This window comes from Schistocerca cancellata, unplaced genomic scaffold (assembly GCF_023864275.1).
Source record: "Schistocerca cancellata isolate TAMUIC-IGC-003103 unplaced genomic scaffold, iqSchCanc2.1 HiC_scaffold_1150, whole genome shotgun sequence".
Classification (NCBI taxonomy): Eukaryota; Metazoa; Arthropoda; class Insecta; order Orthoptera; family Acrididae; genus Schistocerca; species Schistocerca cancellata.
This window is the reverse complement of record NW_026047149.1, coordinates 1,413,649-1,430,559: the sequence shown is the minus strand read 5'-3', so window position 1 is coordinate 1,430,559 and position 16,911 is coordinate 1,413,649. Positions and strand designations below refer to the sequence as shown.

The following is a 16,911-nucleotide window of genomic DNA, read 5'->3' as shown; positions in this document are numbered from 1 at the left end:
AGTGTGTGCTACCATTGCATCATGTGCTGCTGTTGCAGCATTTGCATCCTTTGCATGGTGTGCAACCTTTGTAGCATATGCAGCCTTTTTAGCATATGCAGCCATTGCAGCATGTGCTGCCTTTGCAGCTTGTGCTGCCATTCCATTGTGTGCTTGTTTTATAGTGCATATTTCCTTTATAGTGCATGCTGCCTTTCCAAGACAGCGAAGACAGTACGATTTCCAAAGGCAGTACACCGTGTGAAGATAGCACACCTTGTGTAGACAGCACGATTTGCAAAGATGGCACACCTTGCGAAGACAGCATGTCTTGCCAAGACAGCATGTCATGGCAACACAGCACGACTTGCATTGGCAGCACAACTCGTAAAGGCAGAATGACTTACAAAATCAGCTCACATTGTGAGGACAGCACACCTTGCAAATGCAGAACTCGTAGTGACAAAGCTCGCCTTGCGAAGACAAATAGCCTTACAAAGGCAGCGCGGCTTGGAAAGACAGCACGCCTTGTGATGGAGGAACGCTTAGCAAAAGCAGGACTCCGTGTCGAGGCAGCCAACCTCAAGAAGGCAGCATGCCTTGCGAAGGCGGCATTCCTTGCGAAGGCAGGACGCCTTTTAAAGACAGCACGCCTTGCGAAGGCATCATGCCTTGTAGGGCAGCATGCCATGTGAAGGCAGCACTGCTTGCGAAGACAGCACATCTTGCAAAAACAGCACACCTTGCAAAGACAGCATGCCTTGCAAAGACAGCACACGTTTCAAAGATAGCATGCATTGTAGAGACAGCAGAATTTGCAGAGATGGCACGACTTGCAAAGACAGAACAACTTGCAAAGACAGCAAACCATGCAAATACAGCATGCCTTGCAAAGAATTCGCAGCTTGCAAAGAATTCACACCTTGCAAAGATGGCACACATTTGAAAGATGGCACACCTTGCCAAGATGGAACACAATTCCCAGACAAAACACCTTGCATAGCCAGAACAGCATGCCTTGACAAGGCAGGACACCTTGACAAGACAGCATGCCTTGAGAAGACAGCACGCATTGCCAAGACAGCACACCTTGCCAAGAAAGCATGCCTTGCCAAGACAGCATGCATTGCCAAGACAGCACACCTTGCCAAGACAGCATGCCTTGCCAAGACAGCATGCCTTGCCAAGACAGCACAACTTCCTAAAGCAGCATGCCTTGCGAAAACAGGATGGCTAGCGAAGACAGCACGCCCTCAAAAGATGCCATGGCATGCGAAAGCAGCATGCCTTGTGAAGACAGCACACCTTGTGTAGACAGCACGCCTTTTGCAGACAGCCATCCTTAAGTAGACAGCTCGCCTTGTGTAGGCAGCATGTCTTATGTAGACAGCACGCCTTGTGTAGACAGAACACATTGTGTAGGTAGAATGTCTTCCAAAGACATATTTAGACAGTATGCCATGTGTAGACAGCATGTCATGTGTAGACTGAACGAAATCTGCAGACAGCATGCCATGTGTAGATAGCACGCCATCTGTAGAAAGCACACAATGTGTAGACAGCACGCCTTGATAAGACAGTATGCGTAGCGAAGATAGTATGCATTGCCAAGACAGCACACTTTGCCCAGAGAGCACACATAGCCAAGAAAGCATGCCTTGCCAAGACAGCACGCCTTGCTGAGAAAGCATGCCTTGCTGAGACAGCTGGCCTTAATAAATCAGCACTCCTTGCAAAGACAGCACACCTTGCCAAGACAGCACACCTTGCAAAGACTGCACCCCTTGCACAGACAGAAGGCTTGCAAAGACACCACGGCTTGTCAAGACAGTACGACTCACGAAGACAGCATGCCTTGCGAAGGCAGGACGCCTTTTAAAGACAGCACGCCTTGCGAAGGCATCATGCCTTGTAGGGCAGCATGCCATGTGAAGGCAGCACTGCTTGCGAAGGCAGCACATCTTGCAAAGACAGCACACCTTGCAAAGACAGCACACGTTTCAAAGATAGCATGCATTGCAGAGACAGCAGAATTTGCAGAGATGGCACGATTTGCAAACTCTTAGCTGACTTAGGACACAGCACGTTTTTAGAGATGAAGAGAATCAGATGTCCATGTCTCATGTTTCAATATGTCTTAAAAAGGTGAGTAAGAAGGGAGCCGCCACTTATTGCTATTATGTATGTCATAGCAAATGTTCAAAGTGACCACAGTTGCCATGTTGGCATAGCGCCCGAAATATTCAACTGACACTTGCAATACCGAAATTCCTTCATTTGATGCTGACTTCCTGCTCTGCACTTCGGTCAAATTGTTTTTCCCCACCCTGTTTGTTCTAGAAGTGACGCGACAGTAATGGTCGAGTGCTGAGCCATCCAATACACTTTGTCTACGGTAGAAAGTGCTAAATACGGCAAAATGACGGAATGCGTTACGAGCGACTTATAACTTTGAAGTTCAGTAGACAGTAATTACGTAAAAACACATGCGATACATTTAACCAAATCGTTGGAAATAGTAGTAGAATTGCTGTACCCATAATTTTCCATGCCTTCAACTGCAGCCACGAACTTCCTCGATCGATCTGCGATTCGCGGTATATCCACACACACATATATCCTACTTCCAACACATCTTCATTACAGCTGCAAATTGCGTCTTCCTCCTTTCGAAACAAGCAGGAAGTTTAGTTTTGGAAAGCCTATATCGTGTTTACAGTAAAGCAGTCCAATTTACTTTTGTTTTCCTGTTTATTTTTCTGCTCTGCCCAACCCGTAACTTTTATCGATTTGTTCGTTGCATGTTAGTTTTTTGCCAGCACTCCTAGCGAACGCACCACTCCTTGCGAAGGCAGCACTCCTTGCGAAGGCAGCAGTCTGTGCAAAGGCAGCAATCCTTGCGAATGCAGCACTCCTTGCGAAGGCACCACCCCTTGCTAAGGCAGCACTCCCTGCGAAGGCAGCCCTAATTGCGAAGGCAGCACTCCTTCCAAAGGCAGCACTCCTTGTGAAGGCAACACTCGTTGCGAAGGCAGCACTCCTTGGAAGGCAGCACTCCCTGCGAAGGCAGCACTCCTTGGAAGGCAGCACTCCTTGCAAAGGCAGCACTCCTTGCGAAGGCAACACTCCTAGCAAGGCAGCACTCACTGCGAAGGCAGCACTCCTTGCGAAGGCACCACCCCTTGTGAAGGCAGCACTCCCTGCGAAGGCAGCACTCCGTGCGAGGGCAGCACTCCCTGCGAAGGGAGCACTCCTAGTGAAAGCAGCACTCCGTGCGAAGGCAGCAATCCTAGCAAACGCAGCACCCCCTGTGAAGGCATCACTCCTAGCGAAGGCAGCACTCCTAGCGAAGGCAACACTCCTTGCGACGGCAGCACCCTGTGCAAAGGCAGCACTCCGTGCAAAGGCAGCACTACATGCGAAGGCAGCCATCCCTGCTGAGGCAGCCCTCTTTGTGAAGGAAGCACTCCTTGCGAAGGCAGCACTCCTTGAGAAGGCAGCACTCCTTGAGAAGGCAGCACTCCTTGCGAAGGCTGAACTACTTGCAAAGGCAGCATACCGTGCAAAGGAAGCACTACTTGCGAAGGTTGCTTTCCGTGCGGAGACAGCACTCCGTGCAAAGGCAGCACTCTGTGCAAAGACAGCACTCCGTGCGAAGGCAGCACCCCTTGCGAATCCACCACTACTTGCGAAGGCAGCACTCCGTGCGAAGGCAGCACCACATGCGTAGGCACCATCCCTTGTGAAGGCAGCACTCCCTGTGAAGGCAGCATTCCTAGAGAACGCAGCACTCCTTGCGAAGGCATCACTCCTTGTGAAGGCAGCACTCTGTGCAAAGGCAGCACTCCCTGCGAAGGCAGCATACCTTGCAAAGGCACCACCCCATGCGAAGGCAGCACTCCCTGCGAAGGCAGCCCTCATTGCGAAGGCAGCACTCCTTGCGAAGGCAGCACTCCTTGCGTAGGCAGCACTCCTTGGAAGGCAGCACTCCTTGGAAGGCAGCACTCCTTGCAAAGGCAGTATTCCCTGCGAAAGCAGAACTACTTGCGAAGGCATTACTCCTTGCGAAGGCAGCACTCCCTGCGAAGGCAGCCCTCCTTGCGAAGGCAGCCCTCCTTGCGAAGGCAGCACTCCTAGCGAAGGCAGCACTCCTTGCGATGACAGCGCTCCTTGCAAAGGCAGCACTCCTTGCGAAGGCAGCACACCTTGCGAAGGCAGCACTCCTTGCGGATTCAGCACTCCCTGCGAAGGCAGCACTCCTTGCGAAGGCACCACTCCTTGCGAAGGCAGCACTCCCTGCAAAGGCAGCACTCCCTGCGAAGGCAGCCCTCCTTGCGAAAGCAGCACTCCTAGCGAAGGCAGCACTCCTTAGGAAGGCAGCTCTCCTTAGAAGGGCAGCACTCCTAGCGAAGGCTGCACTCCTTGCAAAGGCATATCTCCTTGCGAAGGCAGCACACCTTGCAAAGGCAGCACTCCTTGCGAAGGCACCACCCCTTGCGAAGGCAGCACTCCCAGCAAAGGCAGCCCTCATTGCGAAGGCAGCACTCCTTGCAAAGGCAGCACTCCTTGCGAAGGCAGCACTCCTTGCGAAGGCAGCACTCCTTGCGAAGGCAGCACTCATTGGAAGGCAGCACTCGTTCAAAGGCAATACCCCCTGAGAAGGCAGCGCTACTTGCGAAGGCATTACCCCTTGCGAAGGCAGCACTCCCTGTGAAGGCAGCCCTCCTCTTGAAGGCAATCCTCCTTGCGAAGACAGCACTGCTAGCAAAGGCAGCACTCCTTGTGAAGGCAGCACTCCTTGCGAAGGCAGCACTCCTTGTGAACGCAGCACTCCTTGTGAAGGCAACACTCCTTGCGAAGGCACCACCCCTTGCGAAGGTAGCACTCCCTGCGAAGGCATTACCCCTTGCGAAGGTAGCACTCCCTGCGAAGGCAGCCCTCCTTGCGAAGGCACCCCTCCTTGCGAGGGCAGCACTCCTAGCGAAGGCAGCACTCCTTGCGAAGGCAGCACTTCTTGTGAAGGCAGTACTCCTTGCAAAGGCAGCACTCCTTGCGAAGGCAGCACACCTTGCGAAGGCAGCACTCCTTGCGAAGGCTGCACTCTGTACGAAGGCAACACTCCTAGGGACGGCAGCACTCTGTCCCAAGGCAGCACTCCTTGGGAAGGCAGCACTCCTTGTGAAGGCAGCACTCCTTGCGAAGGCAGCACTCCTTGCTAAGGCAGCACTCCTTGCAAAGGCAGCACTCCTTGCGAAGGCAGCACTCCTTGCGAAGGCAGCCCTCATTGCGAAGGTAGCACTCCTTGCGAAGGCAGCACTCTTTGCGAAGGGAGCACTCCTTGCGAAGGCAGCACTCCTTGGAAGGCAGTACTCCTTGCAAAGGCAGCACTCCTTGCAAAGGCAGCACTCCCTGCGAAGTCAGCCCTCATTGCGAAAGCAGCACTCCTAGCGATGGCAGCACTCCTTGCGAAGCCAGCTCTCCTTAGAAGGGCAGCACTCCTAGCGAAGGCAGCACTCCTTGCGAAGGCAGCACTCCTTGCGAAGGCAGCACTCCTTGCAAAGGCAGCACTCCTTGCAAAGGCAGCACTCCTTGGAAGGCAGTACTCCTTGCAAAGGCAGCACTCCTTGCAAAGGCAGCACTCCCTGCGAAGTCAGCCCTCATTGCGAAAGCAACACTCCTAGCGATGGCAGCACTCCTTGCGAAGCCAGCTCTCCTTAGAAGGGCAGCACTCCTAGCGAAGGCAGCACTCCTTGCGAAGGCAGCACTCCTTGCAAAGACAGCACTCCTTGCGAATGCAGCACTCCTTGCGAAGGCAGCACTCCTTGCGAAGGCAGCACTCATTGGGAGGCTGCACTCGTTGCAAAGGCAGTACTCCCTGAGAAGGCTGCACTACTTGCGAATGCATTACCCCTTGCGAAGGCAGCACTCCCTGCGAAGGCAGCCCTCCTCTCGAAGGCAGCCCTCCTTGCGAAGACAACACTCCCAGCGAAGGCAGCCCTCATTGCGAAGGCAGCACTCCTTGTGAAGGCAGCACTCCTTGCGAAGGCAGCACTCCTTGCGAAGGCAGCACTCCTTGCGAAGGCAGCACTCCTTGCGAAGGCACCACCCCTTGCGAAGGCAGCACTCCTTGCGAAGGCAGCACTCCTTGCGAAGGCAGCACTCCTCACGAAGGCAGTACTCCTTGCGAAGGCAGCACTCCCCGCGTAGGCAGCACTCCCTGCGAAGGCAGCCCTCCTTGCGAAGGCAGCACACTGTCAAAGGAAGCTCTCCGTGTGAAGGCAGCACTATGTGCGAAGGCTGCACTCCGAGCGAAAGCAGCACTCCTTGCGAAGGCAGCACTCCTTGTGAAAGCAGCTCTCCTTGCGATGGCAGCACTCCCTGCGTAGGCAGCACTCCCTGCGAAGGCAGCACTCCAGGCGAAGGCAGCACTCCTAGCAAAGGCAGCACTCCTTGCGAAGGCAGCAATCGTTGCAAAGGCAGCACTCCTTGCGAAGGCTACAGTCCATGAAAAGGCAGCACTCCTTGCGGAGGCAGCACTTTGTGCAAAGGCAGCACTCCCTGCAAAGGCAGCACTCTGTTCAAAGGCAGCACTCCTTGCGAAGGCTGCACTCCTTGCGAAGGCAGCACTCCTTGTGAAGGCTGCACTCCTTGCGAAGGCAGCACTCCTTGCAAAGGCAGCACTCCTGGCTAAGGCAAAACCCCTTGCGAAGACAGCACTCCCTACAAAGGCAGCCCTCGTTGCGAAGGCAGCACTACTTGCGAAGGCAGCACTCCTTGCGAAGGCAGCACTCCTTGCGAAGGCAGCACTCCTTGCAAAGGCAGCACTCATTGGAAGGCAGCACTCGTTGCAAAGGCAGTACTCCCTCTTTGCGAAGGCAGCCCTCCTTGCGAAGGTAGCACTCCTAGCGAAGGCAGCACTCCTTGCGATGGCAGTGCTCCTTGCAAAGGCAGCACTCCTTGCGTAGGCAGCACACCTTGCGAAGGCAGCACTCCTTGCGGATGCAGCACTCCCTGCGAAGGCAGCACTCCTTACGAAGGCTTCACTCCTTGCGAAGGCAGCACTCCCTGCAAAGGCATCACTCCCTGCGAAGGCAGCCCTCATTGCGAAAGCAGCACTCCTAGCGATGGCAGCACTCCTTGCAAAGGCAGCACTCCTTGCGAAGGCACCACCCCTTGCGAAGGCAGCACTCCCAGCAAAGGCAGCCCTCATTGCGAAGGCAACACTCCTTGTGAAGGCAGCACTCCTTGCGAAGGCACCACTCCTTGCGAAGGCAGCACTCCTTGCGAAGGCACCACCCCTTGCGAAGGCAGCACTCCCTGCAAAGGTAGCCCTCATTGCGAAGGCAGCACTCCTTGTGAAGGCAGCACTCCTTGCGAAGGCAGCACTCCTTGCGAAGGCAGCACTCCTCGCGAAGGCAGCACTCCTCGCGAAGGTAGCACTCCTTGCGAAGGCACCACCCCTTGCGAAGGCAGCACTCCCTGCAAAGGCAGCCCTCATTGCGAAGGCAGCACTCCTTGTGAAGGCAGCACTCCTTGCGAAGGCAGCACTCCTTGCGAAGGCAGCACTCCTCGCGAAGGCAGCACTCCTTGCGAAGGCAGCACTCCCTGCGTAGGCAGCACTCCCTGCGAAGGCAGCCCTCCTTGCGAAGGCAGCACACTGTCGAAGGAAGCACTCCGTGTGAAGGCAGCACTATGTGCGAAGGCTGCACTCCGAGCGAAAGCAGCACTCCTTGGGAAGGCAGCACTCCTTGCGAAGGCAGCACTCCTTGTGAAGGCAGCTCTCCTTGCGATGGCAGCACTCCCTGCGTAGGCAGCACTCCCTGCGAAGGCAGCACTCCTAGCGAAGGCAGCACTCCTAGCAAAGGCAGCACTCCTTGCGATGGCAGCAATCGTTGCAAAGGCAGCACTCCTTGCGAAGGCAACAGTCCATGCAAAATCAGCACTTCTTGCGGAGGCAGCACTTTGTGCAAAGGCAGCACTACCTGCAATAGCAGCACTCTGTGCAAAGGCAGCACTCCTTGCGAAGGCAGCACTCCTTGCGAAGGCAGCACTCCTTGTGAAGACTGCACTCCTTGCGAAGGCAGCACTCTGAGCATAAGCAGCACTCCATGCCAAGGCTGCACTCCGTGCGAAGGCAGCACTCCTTGCAAAGGCAGCACTCATTGGAAAGCAGCACTCGTTGCAAAGGCAGTACTCCCTGCGAAGGCAGCAGTACTTGCGAAGGCATTACCCCTTGCGAAGGCAGCACTCCTTGCAAAGGGAGTCCTCCTTGCGAAGGCAGCCCTCCGTGCGAAGGCAGCACTTCTAGCGAAGGCAGCACTCCTTGGAAGGCAGCACTCCTTGCGAAGGCAGCACTCCTTGCGAAGGCAGCTCTCCTTGCGAAGGCAGCACTCCCTGCATAGGCATCACACATTGCGAAGGCAGCACTCCTAGTGAAGGCAGCACTCGTTGCAAAGGCAGTACTCCCTCTTTGCGAAGGCAGCCCTCCTTGCGAAGGCAGCACTCCTAGCGAAGGCAGCACTCCTTGCGATGGCAGCGCTCCTTGCAAAGGCAGTACTCCTTGCGAAGGCAGCACACCTTGCGAAGGCAGCACTCCTTGCGAAGGCACCACTCCTTGCGAAGGCAGCACTCCTTGTGAAGGCAGCACTCCTTGTGAAGGCAGCACTCCTTGCGAAGGCAGCACTCCTTGCGAAGGCAGCACTCCTTGCAAAGGCAGCACTCCTTGCGAAGGCAGCACTCCTTGCGAAGGCAGCCCTCATTGGGAAGGTAGCACTCCTTGCGAAGGCAGCACTCTTTGCGAAGGGAGCACTCCTTGCGAAGGCAGCACTCCTTGGAAGGCAGTACTCCTTGCAAAGGCAGCACTCCTTGCAAAGGCAGCACTCCCTGCGAAGTCAGCCCTCATTGCGAAAGCAGCACTCCTAGCGATGGCAGCACTCCTTGCGAAGCCAGCTCTCCTTAGAAGGGCAGCACTCCTAGCGAAGGCAGCACTCCTTGCGAAGGCAGCACTCCTTGCGAAGGCAGCACTCCTTGCAAAGGCAGCACTCCTTGCGAAGGCAGCACTCCTTGGAAGGCAGTACTCCTTGCAAAGGCAGCACTCCTTGCAAAGGCAGCACTCCCTGCGAAGTCAGCCCTCATTGCGAAAGCAGCACTCCTAGCGATGGCAGCACTCCTTGCGAAGCCAGCTCTCCTTAGAAGGGCAGCACTCCTAGCGAAGGCAGCACTCCTTGCGAAGGCAGCACTCCTTGCAAAGGCAGCACTCCTTGCGAATGCAGCACTCCTTGCGAAGGCAGCACTCCTTGCGAAGGCAGCACTCATTGGGAGGCTGCACTCGTTGCAAAGGCAGTACTCCCTGAGAAGGCTGCACTACTTGCGTATGCATTACCCCTTGCGAAGGCAGCACTCCCTGCGAAGGCAGCCCTTCTCTCGAAGGCAGCCCTCCTTGCGAAGACAACACTCCCAGCGAAGGCAGCCCTCATTGCGAAGGCAGCACTCCTTGTGAAGGCAGCACTCCTTGCGAAGGCAGCACTCCTTGCGAAGGCAGCACTCCTTGCGAAGGCACCACCCCTTGCGAAGGCAGCACTCCTTGCGAAGGCAGCACTCCTTGCGAAGGCAGCACTCCTCACGAAGGCAGTACTCCTTGCGAAGGCAGCACTCCCTGCGTAGGCAGCACTCCCTGCGAAGGCAGCCCTCCTTGCGAAGGCAGCACACTGTCAAAGGAAGCTCTCCGTGTGAAGGCAGCACTATGTGCGAAGGCTGCACTCCGAGCGAAAGCAGCACTCCTTGCGAAGGCAGCACTCCTTGTGAAGGCAGCTCTCCTTGCGATGGCAGCACTCCCTGCGTAGGCAGCACTCCCTGCGAAGGCTGCACTCCAGGCGAAGGCAGCACTCCTAGCAAAGGCAGCACTCCTTGCGAAGGCAGCAATCGTTGCAAAGGCAGCACTCCTTGCGAAGGCTACAGTCCATGAAAAGGCAGCACTCCTTGCGGAGACAGCACTTTGTGCAAAGGCAGCACTCCCTGCAAAGGCAGCACTCTGTTCAAAGGCAGCACTCCTTGCGAAGGCTGCTTTCCTTGCGAAGGCAGCACTCCTTGTGAAGGCTGCACTCCTTGCGAAGGCAGCACTCTGAGCAAAAGCAGCACTCCATGCGAAGGCTGCACTCCGTGCGAAGGCAGCACTCCTTGCAAAGGCAGCACTCATTGGAAAGCAGCACTCGTTGCAAAGGCAGTACTCCCTGCGAAGGCAGCAGTACTTGCGAAGGCATTACCCCTTGCGAAGGAAGCACTCCTTGCAAAGGCAGCACTCCTGGCTAAGGCAAAACCCCTTGCGAAGACAGCACTCCCTACAAAGGCAGCCCTCGTTGCGAAGGCAGCAGTACTTGCGAAGGCAGCACTCCTTGCGAAGGCAGCACTCCTTGCAAAGGCAGCACTCATTGGAAGGCAGCATTCGTTGCAAAGGCAGTACTCCCTCTTTGCGAAGGCAGCCCTCCTTGCGAAGGCAGCACTCCTAGCGAAGGCAGCACTCCTTGCGATGGCAGTGCTCCTTGCAAAGGCAGCACTCCTTGCGAAGGCAGCACACCTTGCGAAGGCAGCACTCCTTGCGGATGCAGCACTCCCTGCGAAGGCAGCACTCCTTACGAAGGCTTCACTCCTTGCGAAGGCAGCACTCCCTGCAAAGGCATCACTCCCTGCGAAGGCAGCCCTCATTGCGAAAGCAGCACTCCTAGCGATGGCAGCACTCCTTGCAAAGGCAGCACTCCTTGCGAAGGCACCACCCCTTGCGAAGGCAGCACTCCCAGCAAAGGCAGCCCTCATTGCGAAGGCAGCACTCCTTGTGAAGGCAGCACTCCTTGCGAAGGCAGCACTCCTTTCGAAGGCAGCACTCCTTGCGAAGGCACCACCCCTTGCGAAGGAAGCACTCCCTGCAAAGGTAGCCCTCATTGCGAAGGCAGTACTCCTTGTGAAGGCAGCACTCCTTGCGAAGGCAGCACTCCTCGCGAAGGCAGCACCCCTCGCGAAGGCAGCACTCCTCGCGAAGGCAGCACTCCTCGCGAAGGCAGCACTCCTTGCGAAGGCACCACCCCTTGCGAAGGCAGCACTCCCTGCAAAGGCAGCCCTCATTGCGAAGGTAGCACTCCTTGTGAAGGCAGCACTCCTCGCGAAGGCAGCACTCCTAGCGAAGGCAGCACTCCTTGCGATGGCAGCGCTCCTTGCAAAGTCAGCACTCCTTGCGAAGGCAGCACACCTTGCGAAGGCAGCACTCCTTGCGGACGCAGCACTCCCTGCGCAGGCAGCACTCCTTGCGAAGGCACCACTCCTTGCGAAGGCAGCACTCCTTGCGAAGGCAGCACTCCTTGCGAAGGCAGCTCTCGTTGCAAAGGCAGTACTCCCTGAGAATGCAGCACTACTTGCGAAGGCATTACCCCTTGCGAAGGCAGCATTCCCTGCGAAGGCAGCCCTCCTCTCGAAGGTAGCCCTCCTTGCGAGGGGAGCACTCCTAGAGAAGGCAGCACTCCTTGCGAAGGCAGTACTCCTTGCAAAGGCTGCACTCCTTGCGAAGGCAGCACTCCTTGCGGAGGCACCACTCCTTCTGAACGCAGCACTCCTTGCGAAGGCAACACTGCTAGCGAAGGCAGCACTCCTTGCGAAGGCAGCCCTCCTTGCGAGGGCAGCACTCCTAGCGAAGGCAGCACTCCTTGCGAAGGCAGCACTCCTTGCGAAGGCAGTACTCCTTGCAAAGGCTGCACTCCTTGCGAAGGCAACACTCCTTGCGGAGGCACCACTCCTTCTGAACGCAGCACTCCTTGCGAAGGCAACACTGCTAGCGAAGGCAGCACTCCTTGCAAAGGCAGTACTCCTTGCAAACGCAGCACACCTTGCGAAGGCAGCACTCCTTGCGAAGGCTGCACTCTGTACGAAGGTAACACTCCTGGCAAAGGCGGCACTCCTTGTGAATGCAACAGTCCATGCAAAGGCAGCACTCCTTGCGGAGACAGCACTCCTTGCGAAGGCAGCACTCCCTGCAAAGGCATCACTCCCAGCGAAGGCAGCCCTTCTTGCGAAAGCAGCACTCCTAGCGAAGGCAGCACTCCTTGCGAAGGCAGCTCTCCTTAGAAGGGCAGCACTCCTAGCGAAGGCAGCACTCCTTGCGAAGGCATATCTCCTTGCAAAGGCAGCACTCCTTGCAAAGGCAGCACTCCTTGCGAAGGCACCACCCCTTGCGAAGGCAGCACTCCCAGCAAAGGCAGCCCTCATTGCGAAGGCAGCACTCCTTGTGAAGGCAGCACTCCTTGCGAAGGCAACACTCCTTGCGAAGGCAGCACTCCTTGCGAAGGCAGCACTCCATGCGAAGGCACCACCCCTTGCGAAGGCAGCACTCCCTGCAAAGGCAGCCCTCATTGCGAAGGCAGCACTCCTTGCGAAGGCAGCACTCCTTGTGAAGGCAGCACTCCTTGCGAAGGCAGCACTCCTCGCGAAGGCAGCACTCCTTGCGAAGGCAGCACTCCCTGCGTAGGCAGCACTCCCTGCGAAGGCAGCCCTCCTTGCGAAGGCAGCATACTGTCAAAGGAAGCACTCCGTGTGAAGACAGCACTATGTGCGAAGGCTGCACTCCGAGCGAAAGCAGCACTCCTTGCGAAAGCAGCACTCCTTGCGAAGGCAGCTCTCGTTGCAAAGGCAGTACTCCCTGAGAATGCAGCACTACTTGCGAAGGCATTACCCCTTGCGAAGGCAGCATTCCCTGCGAAGGCAGCCCTCCTCTCGAAGGTAGCCCTCCTTGCGAGGGGAGCACTCCTAGAGAAGGCAGCACTCCTTGCGAAGGCAGTACTCCTTGCAAAGGCTGCACTCCTTGCGAAGGCAGCACTCCTTGCGGAGGCACCACTCCTTCTGAACGCAGCACTCCTTGCGAAGGCAACACTGCTAGCGAAGGCAGCACTCCTTGCGAAGGCAGCCCTCCTTGCGAGGGCAGCACTCCTAGCGAAGGCAGCACTCCCTGCGAAGGCAGCACTCCTAGCGAAGGCAGCACGCCTAGCAAAGGCAGCACTCCTTGCGAAGGCAGCAATCGTTGCAAAGGCAGCACTCCTTGCGAAGGCAACAGTCCATGCAAAGGCAGCACTCCTTGCGCAGGCAGCACTTTGTGCAAAGGCAGCACTCCCTGCAAAGGCAGCACTCTGTGCAAAGGCAGCGCTCCTTGCGAAGGCAGCACTCCTTGCGAAGGCAGCACTCCTTGTGATGGCTGCACTCCTTGCGAAGGCAGCACTCCTTGTGATGGCTGCACTCCTTGCGAAGGCAGCACTCTGAGCAAAAGCAGCACTCCATGCGAAGGCTGCACTCCGTGCGAAGGCAGCACTCCTTGCAAAGGCAGCACTCATTGGAAAGCAGCACTCGTTGCAAAGGCAGTACTCCCTGCGAAGGCAGCAGTACTTGCAAAGGCATTACCCCTTGCGAAGGCAGCACTCCCTGCGAAGGGAGCCCTCCTTGCGAAGGCAGCCCTCCGTGCGAAGGCAGCACTTCTAGCGAAGGCAGCACTCCTTGCGAAGGCAGCACTCCTTGCGAAGGCAGCGCTCCTTGCGAAGGCAGCACTCCCTGCGAAGGCAGCCCTCCTTGCGAAGGCAGCACTCCTAGCGAAGGCAGCACTCCTTGCGATGGCAGCGCTCCTTGCAAAGGCAGCACTCCTTGCGAAGGCAGCACACCTTGCGAAGGCAGCATTCCTTGCGGATGCAGCACTCCCTGCGAAGGCACCACTCCTTGCGAAGGCACCACTCCTTGCGAAGGCAGCACTCCCTGCAAAGGCAGCCCTCATTGCGAAGGCAGCACTCCTTGCGAAGGCAGCACTCCTTGTGAAGGTGGCACTCCTTGCGAAGGCAGCACTCCTCGCGAAGGCAGCACTCCTTGCGAAGCCAGCACTCCCTGCGAAGGCAGCACTCCCCGCGAAGGCAGCCCTCCTTGCGAAGGCAGCATACTGTCAAAGGAAGCACTCCGTGTGAAGACAGCACTATGTGCGAAGGCTGCACTCCGAGCGAAAGCAGCACTCCTTGCGAAGGCAGCACTCCTTGCGAAGGCAGCACTCCTTGTGAAGGCAGCTCTCCTTGCGATGGCAGCACTGCCTGCGTAGGCAGCACTCCCTGCGAAGGCAGCACTCCTAGCAAAGGCAGCACTCCTAGCAAAGGCAGCACTCCTTGCGAAGGCAGCAATCGTTGCAAAGGCAGCACTCCTTGCGAAGGCAACAGTCCATGCAAAGGCAGCACTCCTTGCGGAGGCAGCACTTTGTGCAAAGGCAGCATTCCCTGCAAAGGCAGCACGCTGTGCAAAGGCAGCACTCCTTGCAAAGACAGCACTCCTAGCGAAGGCAGCACTCCCTGCGAAGGCAGCCCTCCTTGCAAAGGCAGCCCTCCTTGTGAGGGCAGCACTCCTAGCGAAGGCAGCACTCCTTGCGAAGGCAGCACTCCTTGCAAAGGCAGTACTCCTTGCAAAGGCAGCACTCCTTGCAAAGGCAGCACTCCTTGCGAAGGCAGCACTCCTTGCGGAGGCACCACTCCTTCTGAACGCAGCACTCCTTGCGAAGGCAACACTGCTAGCGAAGGCAGCACTCCTTGCAAATGCAGCACTCCTTGCAAAGGCAGTACTCCTTTCAAAGGCAGCACACCTTGCGAAGGCAGCACTCCTTGCGAAGGCTCCACTCTGTACGAAGGCAACACTCCTAGCGAAGGCAGCGCTCTGTCCCAAGGCAGCACTCCTTGGGAAGGCAGCACTCCTTGCGAAGGCAGCACTCCTTGCGAAGGCAGCACTCCTTGCGAAGGCAGCAGTCCTTGCGAAGGCAGCACTCCTTGCGAAGGCAGCACTCCTAGCGAAGGCAGCGCTCATTGCGAAGGCAGCACTCCTTGCGAAGGCAGCACTCTTTGCGAAGGGAGAACTTCTTGCGAAGGCAGCACTCCTTGGAAGGCAGCACTCCTTGCAAAGGCAGTACTCCCTGCAAAAGCAGAACTACTTGCGAAGGTATTAACCCTTGCAAAGGCAGCACTCCCTGCGAAGGCAGCCCTCTTTGCGAAGGCAGCCCTCCTTGCGAAGGCAGCACTCCTAGCGAAGGCAGCACTCCTTGCGATGGCAGCGCTCCTTGCAAAGGCAGCACTCCTTGCGAAGGCAGCACTCCTTGCGAAGGCAGCACTCCTTGCGGATGCAGCACTCCCTGCGAAGGCAGCACTCCTTGCGAAGGCACCAGTCCTTGCGAAGGCAGCACTCCCTGCAAAGGCAGCACTCCCTGCGAAGTCAGTCCCCCTTGCGACAGCAACACTCCTAGCGATGGCAGCACTCCTTGCGAAGCCAGCTCTCCTTAGAAGGGCAGCACTCCTAGCGAAGGCAGCACTCCTTGCGAAGGCATCACTCCTTGCAAAGGCAGCACTCCTTGCGAAGGCACCACCCCTTGTGAAGGCAGCACTCCCTGCAAAGGCAACCCTCATTGCGAATGCAGCACTCCTTGCGAAGGCACCACCCCTTGTGAAGGCAGCACTCCCTGCAAAGGCAACCCTCATTGCGAAGGCAGCACTCCTTGCGAAGGCAGTACTCTTTGCGAAGGCAGCACTCCCTGCGAAGGCAGCAATCCTAGCGAAGGCAGGACTCCTAGCGAAGGCAGCACTCCTTGCGAAAGCAGCAATCCTTGCAAAGGCAGCACTCCTTGCGAAGGCAACAGTCCATGCAAAAACAGCACTCCTTGCGGAGGCAGCACTCTGTGCAAAGGCAGCACTCCCTGCAAAGGCAGCACTCTGTGCAAAGGCAGCACTCCTTGCGAAGGCAGCGCTCCTTGCGAAGGCAGCTCTCCTTTCGAAGGCAGTACTCCTTGCGAAGGCAGCACTCCTTTTGAAGGCAGGACTCCTTGCGAAGGCAGCACTCATTGGAAGGCAGCACTCGTTGCAAAGGCAGTACCCCCTGGTAAGGCATTAGTACTTGCGAAGGCATTACCCCTTGCGAAGGCAGCACTCCCTGCGAAGGGAGCCCTCCTTGCGAAGCAGCCCTCCGTGCGAAGGCAGCACTTCTAGCGAAGGCAGCACTCCTTGGAAGGCAGCACTCCTTGCGAAGGCAGCACTCCTTGCGAAGGCAGCTCTCCTTGCGGAGGCAGCACTCCCTGCGTAGGCAGCACTCCCTGCGATGGCAGCACTCCTAGCGAAGGCAGCACTCCTAGCGAAGGCAGAACTCCTTGTGAAGGCAGCACTCCTTGCAAAGGCAGCACTCCTTGCGAAGGCAACAGTCTATGCAAAGGCAGCATTGCTTGCGGAGGCAGCACTCTGTGCAAAGGCAGCACTCCCCACAAAGGCAGCACTCTGTGCAAAGGCAGCACTCCTTGCGAAGGCAGCACTCCTTGCGAAGGCATTTCTCCTTGCGAAGGCAGTACTCCTTGCAAAGGCAGCACTCCTGGCGAAGGCAAAACCCCTTGCGAAGACAGCACTCCCTACAAAGGCAGCCCTCGTTGCGAAGGCAGCACTCCTTGCGAAGGCAGCACTCCTTGCGAAGGCAGCACTCCTTGCAAAGGCAGCACTCCTTGCAAAGGCAGCACTCATTGGAAGGCAGCACTCGTTGCAAAGGCAGTACTCCCTGCAAAGGCAGTAGTACTTGCGAAGGCATTAGCCCTTGCGAAGGCAGCACTCCCTGCGAAGGGAGCCCTCCTTGCGAAGGCAGCCCTCCGTGCGAAGGCAGCACTTCTAGCAAAGGCAGCACTCCTTGGAAGGCAGCATTCATTGCGAGGGCAGCACTCCATGTGAAGGCAGTAATACCTGCGAAGGCAACACTACTTGCAAAGGCAGCACCCCTTGCGAAGGCAGCACTCCTTGTGAATGAAGCACTCCTTGCGAAGGCAACACTCCTTGCAAAGGTAGCACTCCCTGCGAAGGCAGCACTCCTTGCGAAGGCGCCACCCCATGCGAAGGCAGCACTCCCTGCGAAGGCAGC

General features: G+C 57.0%; 6 protein-coding genes across 6 annotated transcripts; all 6 read right to left on the bottom strand.

Moving 5' to 3' along the window:
* Positions 1 to 1,881: 1,881 nt before the first annotated feature.
* Positions 1,882 to 3,900, bottom strand: LOC126159932 (trophinin-like). The gene is made up of 2 exons (XM_049916738.1): positions 2,817 to 3,900; positions 1,882 to 1,958 (listed from the first exon to the last, which is right to left on the bottom strand). The coding sequence occupies exons 1-2, from the start codon at positions 3,898 to 3,900 to the stop codon at positions 1,882 to 1,884; spliced, it is 1,161 nt and encodes a 386-aa protein (XP_049772695.1).
* A 482-nt stretch (positions 3,901 to 4,382) lies between these two features.
* LOC126159930 (uncharacterized) lies at positions 4,383 to 5,264 on the bottom strand. The gene has a single exon (XM_049916737.1). It carries the CDS (start codon positions 5,262 to 5,264, stop codon positions 4,383 to 4,385), a length of 882 nt encoding a protein of 293 aa, XP_049772694.1.
* Positions 5,265 to 5,883: 619 nt separating this feature from the next.
* On the bottom strand, positions 5,884 to 7,477 carry LOC126159929 (uncharacterized). The gene is made up of 2 exons (XM_049916736.1): positions 6,319 to 7,477; positions 5,884 to 6,230 (listed from the first exon to the last, which is right to left on the bottom strand). Exons 1-2 carry the CDS (start codon positions 7,475 to 7,477, stop codon positions 5,884 to 5,886), a joined length of 1,506 nt encoding a protein of 501 aa, XP_049772693.1.
* On the bottom strand, positions 7,474 to 8,142 carry LOC126159928 (uncharacterized). Its single transcript, XM_049916735.1, has one exon. The coding sequence runs from the start codon at positions 8,140 to 8,142 to the stop codon at positions 7,474 to 7,476; it is 669 nt and encodes a 222-aa protein (XP_049772692.1).
* A 1,215-nt stretch (positions 8,143 to 9,357) lies between these two features.
* On the bottom strand, positions 9,358 to 12,372 carry LOC126159927 (ice-structuring glycoprotein-like). Its single transcript, XM_049916734.1, has 2 exons — positions 10,227 to 12,372; positions 9,358 to 9,884 (listed from the first exon to the last, which is right to left on the bottom strand). The coding sequence occupies exons 1-2, from the start codon at positions 12,370 to 12,372 to the stop codon at positions 9,358 to 9,360; spliced, it is 2,673 nt and encodes an 890-aa protein (XP_049772691.1).
* Positions 12,369 to 13,343, bottom strand: LOC126159926 (uncharacterized). Its single transcript, XM_049916733.1, has one exon. It carries the CDS (start codon positions 13,341 to 13,343, stop codon positions 12,369 to 12,371), a length of 975 nt encoding a protein of 324 aa, XP_049772690.1.
* Positions 13,344 to 16,911: the final 3,568 nt, after the last annotated feature.

What these genes read in the sequence shown, in the direction of transcription:
- LOC126159932 (XM_049916738.1), bottom strand. Translation starts at nt 3,900, where the DNA reads ATGAGGGCTGCCTTCGCAGGGAGTGCTGCCTTCGCATGGGGTGGTGCC. An exon ending in TGCTGCCTTCGCAAGGAGTG is followed by an intron (nt 1,959 to 2,816) that starts GTGCGTTCGCTA and finishes TGTCTTTGCAAG; the next exon opens with GTGTGCTGTCTTTGCAAGAT.
- LOC126159930 (XM_049916737.1), bottom strand. Translation starts at nt 5,264, where the DNA reads ATGAGGGCTGCCTTCGCAAGGAGTGCTGCCTTCGCAAGGAGTGCTGCC.
- LOC126159929 (XM_049916736.1), bottom strand. Translation starts at nt 7,477, where the DNA reads ATGAGGGCTGCCTTTGCAGGGAGTGCTGCCTTCGCAAGGGGTGGTGCC. An exon ending in GAGAGCTGCTTTCACAAGGA is followed by an intron (nt 6,231 to 6,318) that starts GTGCTGCCTTCG and finishes TTCCTTTGACAG; the next exon opens with TGTGCTGCCTTCGCAAGGAG.
- LOC126159928 (XM_049916735.1), bottom strand. Translation starts at nt 8,142, where the DNA reads ATGAGTGCTGCCTTTGCAAGGAGTGCTGCCTTCGCACGGAGTGCAGCC.
- LOC126159927 (XM_049916734.1), bottom strand. Translation starts at nt 12,372, where the DNA reads ATGAGGGCTGCCTTTGCAGGGAGTGCTGCCTTCGCAAGGGGTGGTGCC. An exon ending in AAGGGGTAATGCCTTCGCAA is followed by an intron (nt 9,885 to 10,226) that starts GTACTGCTGCCT and finishes TGCCTTCGCAAG; the next exon opens with GAGTGCTGCCTTTGCTAGGA.
- LOC126159926 (XM_049916733.1), bottom strand. Translation starts at nt 13,343, where the DNA reads ATGAGTGCTGCCTTTGCAAGGAGTGCTGCCTTCGCACGGAGTGCAGCC.